The sequence below is a fragment of the Asparagus officinalis genome, chromosome 7, assembly GCF_001876935.1.
Source record: "Asparagus officinalis chromosome 7, Aspof.V1, whole genome shotgun sequence".
Taxonomy (NCBI): domain Eukaryota; kingdom Viridiplantae; phylum Streptophyta; class Magnoliopsida; order Asparagales; family Asparagaceae; genus Asparagus; species Asparagus officinalis.
In genome coordinates, this window is record NC_033800.1 from 145670752 (window position 1) to 145684094 (window position 13343).

The window sequence follows — 13343 nt, forward strand, 5'->3', positions numbered from 1 at the left end:
AATATCATACTTGGTTGTTAAAAAAAAAGATAACCTACGAGACTCGAAATAATGAGGAGAAAATTGTGTTTATTGTTGTTGAACTAGGTCCTAATGAAATTAGTGAAATGAGAGGAACAACCTTTATTTCAAAAAACACAAAATAGTAGGAATGTTCACCCATTTTCATGTTAGCAATTATACATATCATATACTCCAAACCGTACAAGGTAAGAAGAGTTTTGTCGTCTGGAGTATTAAAAAAACCTCAACTTGTTGTGGGTCCAGCCTAATTAGGGCCCACAAAAACTATGTCAAATTGGTTGTATCCTACTAAGAAAAGTATTTGAGAGACCTGCTTATAATTTGAATAGAAAAGGAGGACTTAGGGATAAGATTTCTTTATTAAAGGAATTGGGCACCTGAAGAATAACAGGACTTAGGGATAAAATTTCTTTATTAAAGGAATTGGGCACGTGAAGAGTATCATTATATTTGTTTTTTTGGATGAACAGTAACTTGAGAGTTTGTAGAGGGCTGCGCAGATTTAGATGGGAGAGAGAGAACAATTGAGATTTCGTACAGCTCGGTTATCCGATTGCAGTGATTCAAAAGTCGTTATCTTCAGAACGACGATGTCGTCGAGGGTACAGTGTTGATTTCTCGCCAGAAGTTAAAGATTTATGGTGAGACGGGTTTTAGAGTTTTAGTGTCCTAGAGGTAAAGTTGTATTTTTCTCTTTGTGATTTGATCCTCAAGTTCGAGTGTAACTTTGAGGAATTGTACTCTCGATTGATAGTGAAATATTTCTCTCTAGATTGCCATGTGGACGTAGGCACGATTTTACTGAACCATGTTAAATCTTGGTATTTGCTTGTGTGTAGTATTTTCATTAGAGTCGTTATTTGTTTAGTCTTTAATTCCGCAGATTGATCTATATAAAATTCTTGACAAGTGGCATCAGAGCTCTGGTTCGAGGCATGCTTTTGGGATGGAAAAGATGAAGAGTTTTGGCACAATGATGAAATTGGATGGTTTCAATTGACAAGTATGAAAGTCCAAGATGAAAGATATTCTATATGGTAAAGATTTACATGATCCTATTGAGGGAGATGAAGCTAAGCCAAAAAAACGATTGATAAAGAATGGGAGAAACAACATAGAAAGGGGATCGGTTATATTCGGATGTGGATCGACGTTAGTGTGTTTCATCATGTATCAGGTGAGACTAATGTGAAGTCTCTTTAGAAGAAGATTGAGGATCTCTACGAGCAGAAGACCGTGAGAAAAAAAGCGTTTATTATGAGACGGTTGATAAACTTAAAGTTAAATAAGGAATCAACATAGCAGGGCACTTGAATGAGTTCAAGAACTTAATTAATCAATTAGCTACTATGAAGATGACTATTGATGATGAGTTACAAGCTTTTTTTGCTATTGGGTTCTTTGCCAGACAATTGGGAGACACTGGTTGTGACGGTTAATAACATAGCTCTAGATGGTGTGTTATCAATAAACATTACTAGTAATTTATTTAATGAGAAAACTCAGAGGAAGTCTACAGGCACAGATAACTCACATGCACTTGTCGTAGAGAACAGGGGCAAGAGCAAGTACATGGACCAGTCCAAAGGTCGTGGCGCATCCAAAGGCAGATCAAAGTATAAAGGGAGAGGTTGCTTTCATTGTGGGAAGTCGGGTCATATCAAGACGAATTGTTGGCCATGGAAGAAAGAGCAAGTTGGGAACAAAGATGAAAAGAAATATGAGAAGAAAAAAGAAGATGGTGATACTACAACTACTTTGTCTGACATCGATGTTATTCTCATCTTCAGAGAAGAAGATTGTATGCATGTTACAAGTCAGAAGTTTGAGTGGATAGTGGATACATTAGCTACATGTCATGCTACCTCCAATCGAGACCTTTTCACATCGTATAAAGCAGGTAATTTTGGCAATGTGAAGATGGGTAATACTAGCTACTCGAAGAATATGGGACTTGGTGATATACACTTGCAGACAGATATCGGATGCACATTGGTCTTGAAGAATGTGCAACATGTTCTCAATTTGTAGCTCAACTTAATTGCGGGTCTTACTTTGGACCGAATGGAATATGAAATTCAATTTGGTGGAGGGAAATATAAAATCACCAAAGACTCTCTTGTGGTGGCTAGAAAAAGTGTATATTGTAATTTATACAAGACTCAAGTGAATGCTTCATATGATTCTTTGAGCGTGGCTTAAAACGGTGACACTCTCAGCTTGTGGCATAGGAGGCTCAGGCACATGAGCGAGAAGGGGTTGCAGTTATTGGCGAAGAAGTCTCTCATTCCCTTTGCTAAAGGTTTATCATTCACCTCTTGTGATTATTGTTTATTTGGCAAACAACATAGAGTTTCTTTTAGTAAGCTTTCTAAAAGAAAATATAATATGCTGGATTTGATTTATTCTGATGTTTGTGGTCCTATCGAGGTGGAGTCATTGGGTGGCAATAAGTATTTTGCTATATTTATTGATGATGCATCGCGAAAGATGTGGGTCTTCATGTTGAGGACAAAGGATTTGGTATTTTCAGTCTTTCAGCAGTTTCATGCTATGGTGGAGAGGCAGACAGGAAAGAAATTGAAGTGTTTTTGCACCGATAATGGAATAGAGTACATTTATATTGAGTTTAGAGATTATTACACCAAGTATGATACTCGGCATCAGAGGACAGAGTCTGGCACACCGTAGCATAATGGAGTTATAGAGAGGTACAACAGGACCATTGTGGAGAAAGTCAGATGCATGTTGAAGATGATGAAGTTACCTAAGAGTTTTTGGGCCGAAGTTGTTCACACTGCATGCTACAAATCAACAAGTCTCCTTCAGTTCCTTTGAGTTTTGATAATTCAGAGAGGGTTTGGTCCGGAAGAGATATTTCCTACTCTTATCTGAAGGTATTTAGTTATAAGGCGTTCGCACACATTCCAAAGGAGAAGAGGCAAAAGCTTGATGATAGGGCAGCTCCTTGCATCTTTATTGGTTACGGAGAAGATGAGTTCGACTACAACCTATGGGATCTAGAAAAGAGATGAATTATCAAACTAGCAAATGTGATTTTTTAGGAGGACCAGACTATTGTAGATCTTAGGAGAGCAGAGCAGTCAGAGAGTGTTGCTAGTGAGATTACAGATATGACACTGTTTTATCTCTAGTATAGTTGCATCCTATAGATACAGAGCAGGTGTATAATAATGGTGTTGATGATGATGGTCAGATACCAGAACAAGGAGATAGTGATCAGGATCACGAGCAGGAGGTTCCTCAGTAGGGAGAGCATTACCAGCAATAGGAGATTATAGAGCCACAACTTAGGAGATCAGCTAGAGAGCACCGACCATCCATAAGATATTCTCTTTCAGAGTATTCTTTACTGACATAAGAGGGGGAGCCAGAGAGATTTCAGGAGGCATATGCTCATAAAGATAAGGATAGATGGTTCTAGGCTATGAAGGAAGAGAAAATGACATTGATTTTGATGAGATTTTCTTATCGGTTGTGAAGATGACGTCCATTAGAGTTATCTTGGGGTTAGCAGCTAGTTTGGACCTTAAGATTGAGTAGTTTGATGTAAAGACTGTATTTTTTCATGGTGATTTAGAGGAGGAGATCTACATGGAGCAGCCGAAGGGTTTTGAAGTGAAGGGAAAAGAACACATCATTTGCAGGTTGAAGAAGAGCCTCTATGGTTTGAAGCAGGCACTCAGGCAGTGGTACAAGGAATTTGATTCTTTCATGTTGAGTTATGACTACCAGAGGATAATTACAGATTCGTGTGTATATTTCAGGAGATTTTCAAATTCTAGCTTTATTATCCTTTTACTTTATGTGAACGATATGTTGATTGTTGGTCAAGAGAGTTAAATGATCAGTGCGCTGAAGAAGAAGTTATTTAAATCCTTTGACATGAAGGATTTGGGCTCGGCACAACATATTCTTGGTATGGATATTGCTCGTGATAGGAAATCTAGGAAGCTATGATTATCACAGGAGAAATATGTCGAATTGTTGCTTGATAGTTTAACATAAAAGATGTCAAGTCAGTCGGTACTCCTCTTACAGGTCATTTGAAGCTTAGCAAGAAGTTTTTCCGGACTACAGATGAGGAAAAGAATGAGATGAAGAATATTCCTTACTCTTCAGCTGTAGGGAGTTTGATGTATGTCACAATTTGCACTCAGCCAGATATAGCTCATATAGTTGGCGTTGTGAGCAGTTTTCTTTTCAATCCAGGGAAGTTCATTGAGAAGGTGTAAATAAGACCTTAAAATATTTAAAAGACAGTTCCAGATTATGTTTAAGTTTTAGAGGTTCGAAAGCAATATTACATGGTTTTGCAAATAAGGACATAGCAGGTGATCTCGATCACAGGAAGTCCACCTCAAGTTGATTGTTTACTTTTGTAGGGAGAGTCGTATCTTGGCAATCAAGGTTACAGAAATATGTTGTTTTATCTATAACAAAGACGGAATATATTGCAGTTACAGAAGCTGGCAAGGAGATTGTTTGGTTGAGAAGATTTCTGTAGAAGTTAGGTTTGCAGCAGGACAATTATCAAATGTTTATTGATAGTCAAAGTGCTTTTGATTTGAGCAAGAATTCTATATTTCAATCCAGGACAAAACACATTGATGTGATTGGCTTAGAGAAACTGGTGAGAAAGAGTAGCTGAAGCTACAAAAGATTCACACAGATAAAAATCCAACAGATTTTTTAATGAAGATTGTTTCTAGAGAGAAGACCGAGTTATGTCGGCGATTGGCTGGCAAGAACTCCCGATGAGGAGTTACAGGTTGGTATACCCCTCATTGGGCTGGAGGGAAAGTTTGTTGTGGGTCCATCCAAATTGGGGCCCACAAGAACTAGGTCAAATTGGTTGTATCCTACTAAGAAAATGATTTGAGGGACCTATTCATAATTTGAATAGGAAAGGAGGATTTAGGGATAAAATTCCTTTATTAAAGGAATTGGGCACGTGAAGAGTACCACGAGAAGTTGAGATTCCGGATAGCTTAGTTGTCTGATTATAGTGATTTAAAAGCCATTGTATTCAGAACGACGACGTCATCGAGGGTACAGTGTTAGTTTCTCGGCGGGAATTGGAGATGTGTGGTGAGATGGGTTTTAGGGTTTTGGTGCTTTAGAGGTAACGCTGTATTTTTCTCTTTGTGATTTGATCCTCAAATTCGGGTGTAACTTTGAGAGATTGTACTCTCGATTAATAGTGAAATATTGCTCTCTGGATTGCCCCGTGGACGTAGGCACGATTTGCCAAACCACGTTAAATTTTGATGTTTGCTTGCGTGTAGTATTTTCATTGGCGCCGTTATTTGTTTAGTGTTTAATTCCGCAGATTAATCTCCATAAAATTCCTAGCACCACTATCTACCAATTATTTACAATTTATACTTATTAATTCAACGATCAGCTCCTTATTTTATAGCAATTATACTAGTATGATATAATGTTGAAAACCCTATATTGAATAAAAATTGTCTGAGTGTCCAGTTTCGAGCTTTAAATTGGTTGCTAATTGGACTTTCAACAGATTCCCAAAAGGCAGAAAAAAGGTCCTGTGGACCCAAAAGGCAGAAAAAAGGTCCTGTGGAGATTATGTGCTGCAAAATCTTTGGTTGCTTATTTGACAACTTCACGTTAATCCTTATTCACAAAACCTATGTGGTTGCCCAAAAAATCATAGAAACCCATTATAGAAAATATGTTTTGTATAATAGTTTCTTTTGCTTTGATTGATTCTCATCTTGCAACTAAGAATAAAGATGAGATGTCACCTCTTTTTTTTTTTGGCTTCCAAGAAACCAACCAAACATGTTACACCATCGTACTTATGTATAATGCTGGTACTTCTCTATCGTTAAGCTGGCAGATAATTTAATCTTTATCAATTACTGCAAGCAAAAGCCAAGTAATTTCTACATGACATATTAACCAAACCCGAAACTTAATAATCTTCTATGGAATGTGTAAGGGTTAATAAAATAGTTTACATATATAGTTACATGAAGTGCATTTCTGATGAATAAACGTGGAATTATTGTGAGCTCACATTTCTAGTTTGCCCAGTCGCATGATCAGAATAAAAATGATAAAAGGCATTAATCTACCAAATGAATGTACACAAAACTCTTTGTGCTCCTAATAACAAAAAAGGAAAACAAACAAAAATAATTGCCGAAACTCACATTTACATACACTATAGTAAACCAAAACCAACATTTGCGCGCGATTACAAAAACGGAATCCTCATCCACCGCAAAATTACACTTCTACCCCTAACGTGCGTGCCCTCTCATTCCCCTCCTCCGCAGTGACTCACCGCCCACAAAAGGAAAAAATTTCATATCAACACTCATAATACTCGACCAAGTCATCAACACGCTCATAATCCTGATGGATCCTCTACTAATAAGGAGGTTTCTAATATCTCCTAATGGGATCTTGACCTTTGATTTATCAATCAAATGCTAAGATCTCCTCATGAGAAAAAGTAGTGGGAGGATAAGGATGAGATCTTGGCATTTGATTGATAAATCAAAGGCTAAAATCTCTTTATTAGGAGATATTAGGAACACTATGCATTAGTAGAGGATCCCAATATATCCTGATCACCCCCTCCAGTCTCAAGCATCCAAATCAAATGCTCAAACAGCACAACCTCACAACTCACCACCGCATCTCCTCCTCCGCCGGAGCGCCTTAACAGCACTCGCAACAGGATTAAAGCTGTCATTCAAAGAGGTAAATTTGCCAGTGAGGTGGAAACTAGTTACTAGAACAATTTTTGCACTACAGAATGATCCGATTTGTCCGTTTGGACATAAAATCAACATTAAGCAGATATTAAAGCTGTCACAATAAAACATGATCACCCCTTCATAACCCATAACGTTAAACCAATTTAATTTCCAGTGTTAATTAGTTACTTTTAACTGTTAGCGAAAAAAAGTTTGAGGTATAACCTCCAAAAATAAAAAGTTTTCAAGGAGTTGATTGGGTTTTGCATGGAGATGTCTTTTACTACTGAAATTAAAGTGTATTACCGGCTGTTCATGTAATTTTATTCCCCGTGGACGCAATGCTGTGACAAAGAGCAACTTCACCAGCATACACGAGCGAGATTTCGTCCATCCTCAGTGTAATGGACATATTTGTATAGCTTATTTAATTGGGGATGCAGGTCATATGGAGAAAGAATAAATTATTTATTAGGTAATTTTTTTTCCACAACACAGCTGTCTTGTACGAACCTGTAGAGGTCATGTAAAGACCATACCAATCTTAAAAAGATAAAACAACCAAAAATTTACTCAAAGGTTAACAAAAATCTAAGGGAAAAAAATAAAATTACACATTAAGACAACCATGATGCCAAACATAACAAAATTTACTCTTATCCATGTTTTCAAGAGAAAAAGAAAGAGAAAAGATACAACCAATGAAGGAGTAAAAACAGTTCAGCAGCCTAAAAGTGGAAAACTAAATAAAACAATAACAATTTTCACGCAACATCTAAACGATCTTTATAAAGCCAGACCCCAATTCACCATGAAAACTAAAGATCTATTCCCAGCCTGTAGCAGATGGGGGTGCAGCTTCCAAGCCAACCGGCAGGTACGACCAGGCAGGCAAGGAGCAACAGCAGCATCCCATCCATCACCCACTACTGGAGCTATTCACAAAAAGGGGGAAAGAAGAGCAGAAACAAATTTATCAATATATCAAAAAAGGATCGTTTCGGGAGAGCAATACTTGGATTCTAGTCCAGTTCTGTAACTAATAATAGGACAAATTTTTGAAAACAACCCTTTTGCAAAATTAATGAGCAAAATCTACCTTCTCACAAAAAAAGAGGAAAATCGACCCTTTTCATCACAACTAAAATGAAAAAGGATGATTTTGCTATCAGGGTGTTTTTGAACTACACGGGACTACTAGTCCCGTTTAGTTAAGGCATGTTGCACCCCCACCCACACCAAACCCATCAGTTTCCCCATCTCCCTCCAACCCGCACCCGTCCCCCTGCGAGCCCTAGATCGAGCCATGCTTCCCGGAGCCGCCCACGCACCGGCGTATTATTTTCTTCCCCCCCAGCAGAAGGTCGTCGTCGCTGGGGCACTCGCACAACGCAGCCGCCCCCACGCTTCGTGCGTCTCGCCTCGCCCTCCGCCGCTGTTGCGCCGAGCTCTTCACAGCCGCCGTCGACGCCATCTCCACCTACAGCCACCTTCCCCCGCGCACAGCTGGGTCTGCTCTCCAGGAACCCCTCCCCCTACGTCTGCTCCGCTCTGCTACTGCAAGTTTGCCCCACCACTTCGACCTCAAGAAGCCACTTCGAAGACCCTCCATGAGCTGAGAGCGAAAACAAGAGGCTCTCCAGAGGATGAGCCCAGCTACGGGGGGGCGCGGCGTGAAAAGGAGGTGAGGTACATAGGAGAGGTCACAAAGTGGCAATTGTGAAGTAAGAGGCGGCGGCCGAGCGAGCTGATCACGCCCGACAGAGGGGGTAGGCGTTGGCAGCCAGAAGCGAGCGGGCGGCCGGGTGGTTTGTGAAGACAAGTGGAGGACAAAGCACAGGCTGGCAGACTGGGCTCTGAAGATGGCAGCAGAGCCAACACTCAATGGCGGAGGAGATGCATTGGTGCCTATGCGCTTTCAGACGATTCGGATTTAGAGGACATGATCAAGAGGACGAGGGCAGGCGGAGCTCGAAGGACTGTGGTGTAGGGAACGGACTAGAAATGTGCTTTGGGGGAGCGGAGGCCGGATCCTGTGGTCGTCAGTGGGACGAGGGTGGAGACGATGGGGAGCGTGCCAGAGAGTTGGGCCTTTGAGGCCTTTCACGATGAAATGGACGGGACTACTAGTCCCGTCCATTTGATTTGCATGCTAATCCACAATTAGCATGCCTTAACTACACGAGACTACTAGTCCCGTGTAGTTTGAAAAAACTGCTACAGCAAAATCGACCCTTTTCATCTGAGTTGTGATGAAAAGGGTCGATTTTGCTTCTTCTTTTTAAAAAAGGTCGATTTTGCTCATTAATTTTGCAAATGGGTTGTTTTCAAAAATTTGTCCACAATAATATCGTGCTCAGGGTTGGTGGCGCAGACAATAAATCGATAGTGATATTATCAATTAGTAATAATAAGTTTAATCATCCATGAAGAAATACTAGTAAATAAACAAATCTACCGTGGTACGAACATGAGCCTTGTTAGGATATTAAGCAAGCATCAACAGAACATTTCTTCTAAACAATGGATATCCTTTAATTGTGTTTGCTGTCATCAATGACATTCTACAAGGTTAGAGAAAGCGCTAGGCAGAGCCTAGGCAGTAGGCACTGTCAAGCTCTAGGTGGGCTGAGCCTAGGCGGCCTACGTACCATCTAGGCCTAGGCGGAAGCTTTATAAAACATTGGTATTCTGTTAACTACTTCTATTTCCATGTTATTCACAGTGAATTCTGTAATTAAAAAATTAGTAGTGTTATAGACATTTTTATGCCTTCGGATAAATTTCCATTCAACATCTTCAGGTAAGAACTTCAGAATATAATGTTGGACATCTTTGTACAGCACTAGCGAACTTCAGAGATCTAGTGTGATTGAAATCGTAGTCCACAGAGCACAAATGGATTTTAATTGCAGATTATGTCTGTGGTATCTTGAATGCGGAATTATGCACAATGAACGTGCATACTACCATATCTTACTGAATGAAGTAAGAAATACCTTGTTATGGTACAGTTAGAAATCACCTTAAGGCTTTTGAAAGTATGTTGCTATTATAACTAACACTCTGAAAATATGTTGCCATAATGATCTTAATAAACCAGTACAAGAAAACTATGGACATCAAAAATCAACAGTTGGCAAGAGCTAACCTGGAGCAGCAGGCCAGTCACCAGCAGGAACTGAAGAGACAGGGGCACCAGCTCCCATGTCTGCCCATTTGTCAGAAGTCCACTGGTCAGCTCCACCCATGCCTGTGAACTCAGTCACAGCACCATAATCAGGAGCCACCGGAGCCTCTGCTTCTTCCTGTTCTTTGGCCTCTTCAGGTTCTCTATAGAAGAACAGATCGACCTGCCCAATAGAAATATAAAGATATAAACTGGTCAAAACAAAAAACAAAGAACACAAATATACATAGATTTGGCCGAACCATGATCGTAATCTGAGAGCGAGAAGAACTAAAAACAAAACCATCTAGCATATCTTTGCAGAAGTAACAAAGACCAGCAATTTTATCTTACCATCACTTCCCACTTGTGTGCAGGAGCAATTGTGCCACGCATCTGAAGCACCATCCTGGCCAACAACCAGAAAAGACAACCAATACTGTGCTTCCCTTTGTTGTTGGCTGGAATGCCAATATCAACAAATCGCATCGGGGAATCAGTGTCACAGAAAGCAATAGTAGGGATGTTTCCAAGAGCAGATTCCTTGATGGGCTGCACACAATCTTTGCGTCATTAAAATAATGGACTAAAGGATCTCAAAAAAAATACAATCATGAATAATTCAAAATGAGAACTTCACCTGGTGGTCAGTTCTAGGGTCAGTGAGGATGAGAAGGCGAGGCTCACTAAATGATGTCTGCATTTGATTCGTGAAGGTTCCGGGTGTGTGCCTCCCTGCTATGGGATGAGCACCGGTGTATTGTGCAAACTTCAGGACAGCTCTCTGGCCATATGGCCTTGCGGATTGCACAATTATATCCTGGGGGTTCTCAATGGCGACAATAACCCGGGCGGCAAGCTGAAGCTTCTCCCAAGTTTTTCCGAGATTGATGATGTAGATACCTGAGTTAATACAATGAAAATGTTGAGATATAACACCATATAAAACTATAGATTGTTTTCCCAAAAATGTTATTCTCCTAAAATTGTATCAAAAGTAAAAGTCAGTAAACTCATAAAGGAACATATCATCTTTACAAATGACTCGTTATTATACATCTGCATACAAACAACAGCAATTATCTAGAGATATTGCTTGTAATATCTTTTTCTGATAGATTTGGTATAGAATTGACTATAAGCAATCAGGTCCCGTTAATAAGATTACACACCGAAAACGTTAAAACAATTTACCATCACAAGCTAATTATCTTTGCCAAATTCTCATATCGAATTCAGGGCAACTGGACAAACGTAGCCGAGTTAATTCACGACTTTAAAACAAGGAGCTAACATTACAGTCAAAAGAATGTGCCTTTTGACACCAAACAGAACCTAAATTACATTTCCACGTAAAAAGAAGACAACATCAGAATCCGGAAGTTACATTCCATCTAATTCTACCCATTAAACTTCACAACACTTGTGATAATGCAAACTCACATGGACTTTTGACAATGAGCATGACGCCAGCAAAGAAGTCACGCCGATTAACTTGATTACAATGTACTCAAAATTATTAAGCGCGGCAAAATCAAGGACCAAAAGAACTGATTTAAACTCCTAACCAACTAATATCTAACTCAATTTCAAACAAAAATCGGAAATTTTCAACATGTTGTCGAGGTGGATTACTTAATAGATGACTTTTACAACCAATACTAAAAAAAGGTTTTTTTTTTAAGAAAACTTTGGATTTGGTAAGGAGATTGGCATTACCATCAGATCTACGCTTGTAAACGTAACGCTCCATCTGGAAGTCGCAGTTCTTGGTGCCGAGGTGGGCCTCGGCGGCGAGCAACATCTGGATGTCCTGCTCCTTTTGCGATAGAGCTCGGGTCGCCATGGCTTCACAGTCTCTAACTGAGAACAAAACCCTAGATCGCCGACAGAGAGAGGGAGGGAGAGCGCGCGCGCTAGGGCTAGGGTTTTAGATTTCACGTCGTCGAAGTCCGGAGGCGGGGAACGGGGCCAGAGATTTGCGATTTTATAGCGTCTCAGAAAAAAGCCCTAACAATTAGTGATGTTACTAATATGCCCCTACTAAGTGTGACTTGGGCTGATCTTCGGAGGAGTAATGGGCTATAAGGGCCCATGGAATTTCTCTCATTTATTTATTTGGGTAAGTTGAAAATAATATTAAATGGTAATTGCAACTGAAGTTATGGGGTTGTTTGGTTCCCTGTTTTTGAGAGAAATGCTCTCTTGAAAGCCTGCTAAAAGTGTCAAAAGTATCACTTTTTGGCAGGCTTTCAACCAAAATCTTCTTTTTTAGAGGCAATTTTGGCTGAAAGCCTGCCAAAAATGACACTTTTTGCATTTTTGGCAGGCTTTCAAGAGAGTCTTTCCCTCAAAAACAGGGACCAAACAGCCCCATAGATGAGAGGATCCGATTCTCGCCAAAGAGTGCCAGGCTACACATGGATTAGATGATAATTGTAGGCTAACGCAGCAAGTGCGTAAGGGTGCGTTTAGTAGATTGTAAGTGGAGGGGTTGCAACTGTAGTTACATGCAACTGAATCAATTTTTTTCCAGTTGTAATTGTTTAGTTCGTTATAGCTGCAACTATAGTTCTAAATACCTGTCCGTTTGCAGCTCGCGACTACCACCGTTGTAAAAGGTGCTTAGATTATTTCTTTAGTTATTCTGGGTAAGGAGCTAAGGCTAGTAAGCTGTAAGGGAAGAAATAATATAACTTTTTTATACCTACTTTCTATGATTTAACAGAAACTTGTAACAATTTATATGGATGACACCCACATAATAATGCTACGAACTTGTCAATGGCTTTGATATGGGTAGCCATGTTAATGAGCAGATGTCATGTCATCAAAGCTATTGTAACTATTTTTAACATCTTTATATAGGGCTTTAATATATTTCCGCTCAAATCTCTTAAAATTATAGTAGTGATGCTACGAGACAAAAAGAGTGAGCTCTATTTTTTGAATTTTTTTTAATTGATGACTTGTCAAGAGAGCCTACATTTTCCCCTCTGCAGCGCAAAATTAGTGTAAGGGGGTGTTTGGTTCAATTTCTAGAAATTATAGGAAATGTTTTCTACCTAAAATATGATTTCCTTGTATTTCTTAAAAAAATTATAGGAAAAGTTTTGAGAAATCAAAAAGTACCAATTTTCTTGTTTTTTGTACTTTGCTTGTTTGGTTCAAAACAAGAAAATAGCTCATAACTTTATAAAAAATAACAAGATTTGGTAGGTTTTTAATTAAATATGGTATGTGTCAGATTTCTGGTGATTTCCTCTCATTTTGAGAGGAAATTGCTTTTTGTAAAATTTGGTAGGTTTTGATATTTTATAAAAAATATTTCTGTAAATTTTTTGTTGAACCAAACACAATTTACAGAAATCTCTGGAAAACTTTTAATTATAAAT

At 39.3% G+C, this 13343-nt stretch overlaps 1 protein-coding gene across 1 annotated transcript; it reads right to left on the minus strand.

The window, feature by feature from the left end:
- Positions 7370–11916, minus strand: LOC109849167 (40S ribosomal protein Sa-2-like). Its single transcript, XM_020418980.1, has 5 exons — positions 11668–11916; positions 10589–10851; positions 10303–10500; positions 9931–10132; positions 7370–7714 (listed from the first exon to the last, which is right to left on the minus strand). Exons 1-5 carry the CDS (start codon positions 11792–11794, stop codon positions 7566–7568), a joined length of 939 nt encoding a protein of 312 aa, XP_020274569.1. The 5' UTR covers positions 11795–11916; the 3' UTR covers positions 7370–7565.

Excerpts from the sequence above, each read along its gene's own strand:
- LOC109849167 (XM_020418980.1), bottom strand. The coding sequence starts at position 11,794 with ATGGCGACCCGAGCTCTATCGCAAAAGGAGCAGGACATCCAGATGTTG. Across the intron at positions 10,501-10,588 it reads ACCCTAGAACTGACCACCAG|CCCATCAAGGAATCTGCTCT; the intron begins GTGAAGTTCTCA and ends GATTGTGTGCAG. Across the intron at positions 10,133-10,302 it reads CACACAAGTGGGAAGTGATG|GTCGATCTGTTCTTCTATAG; the intron begins GTAAGATAAAAT and ends TCTATTGGGCAG.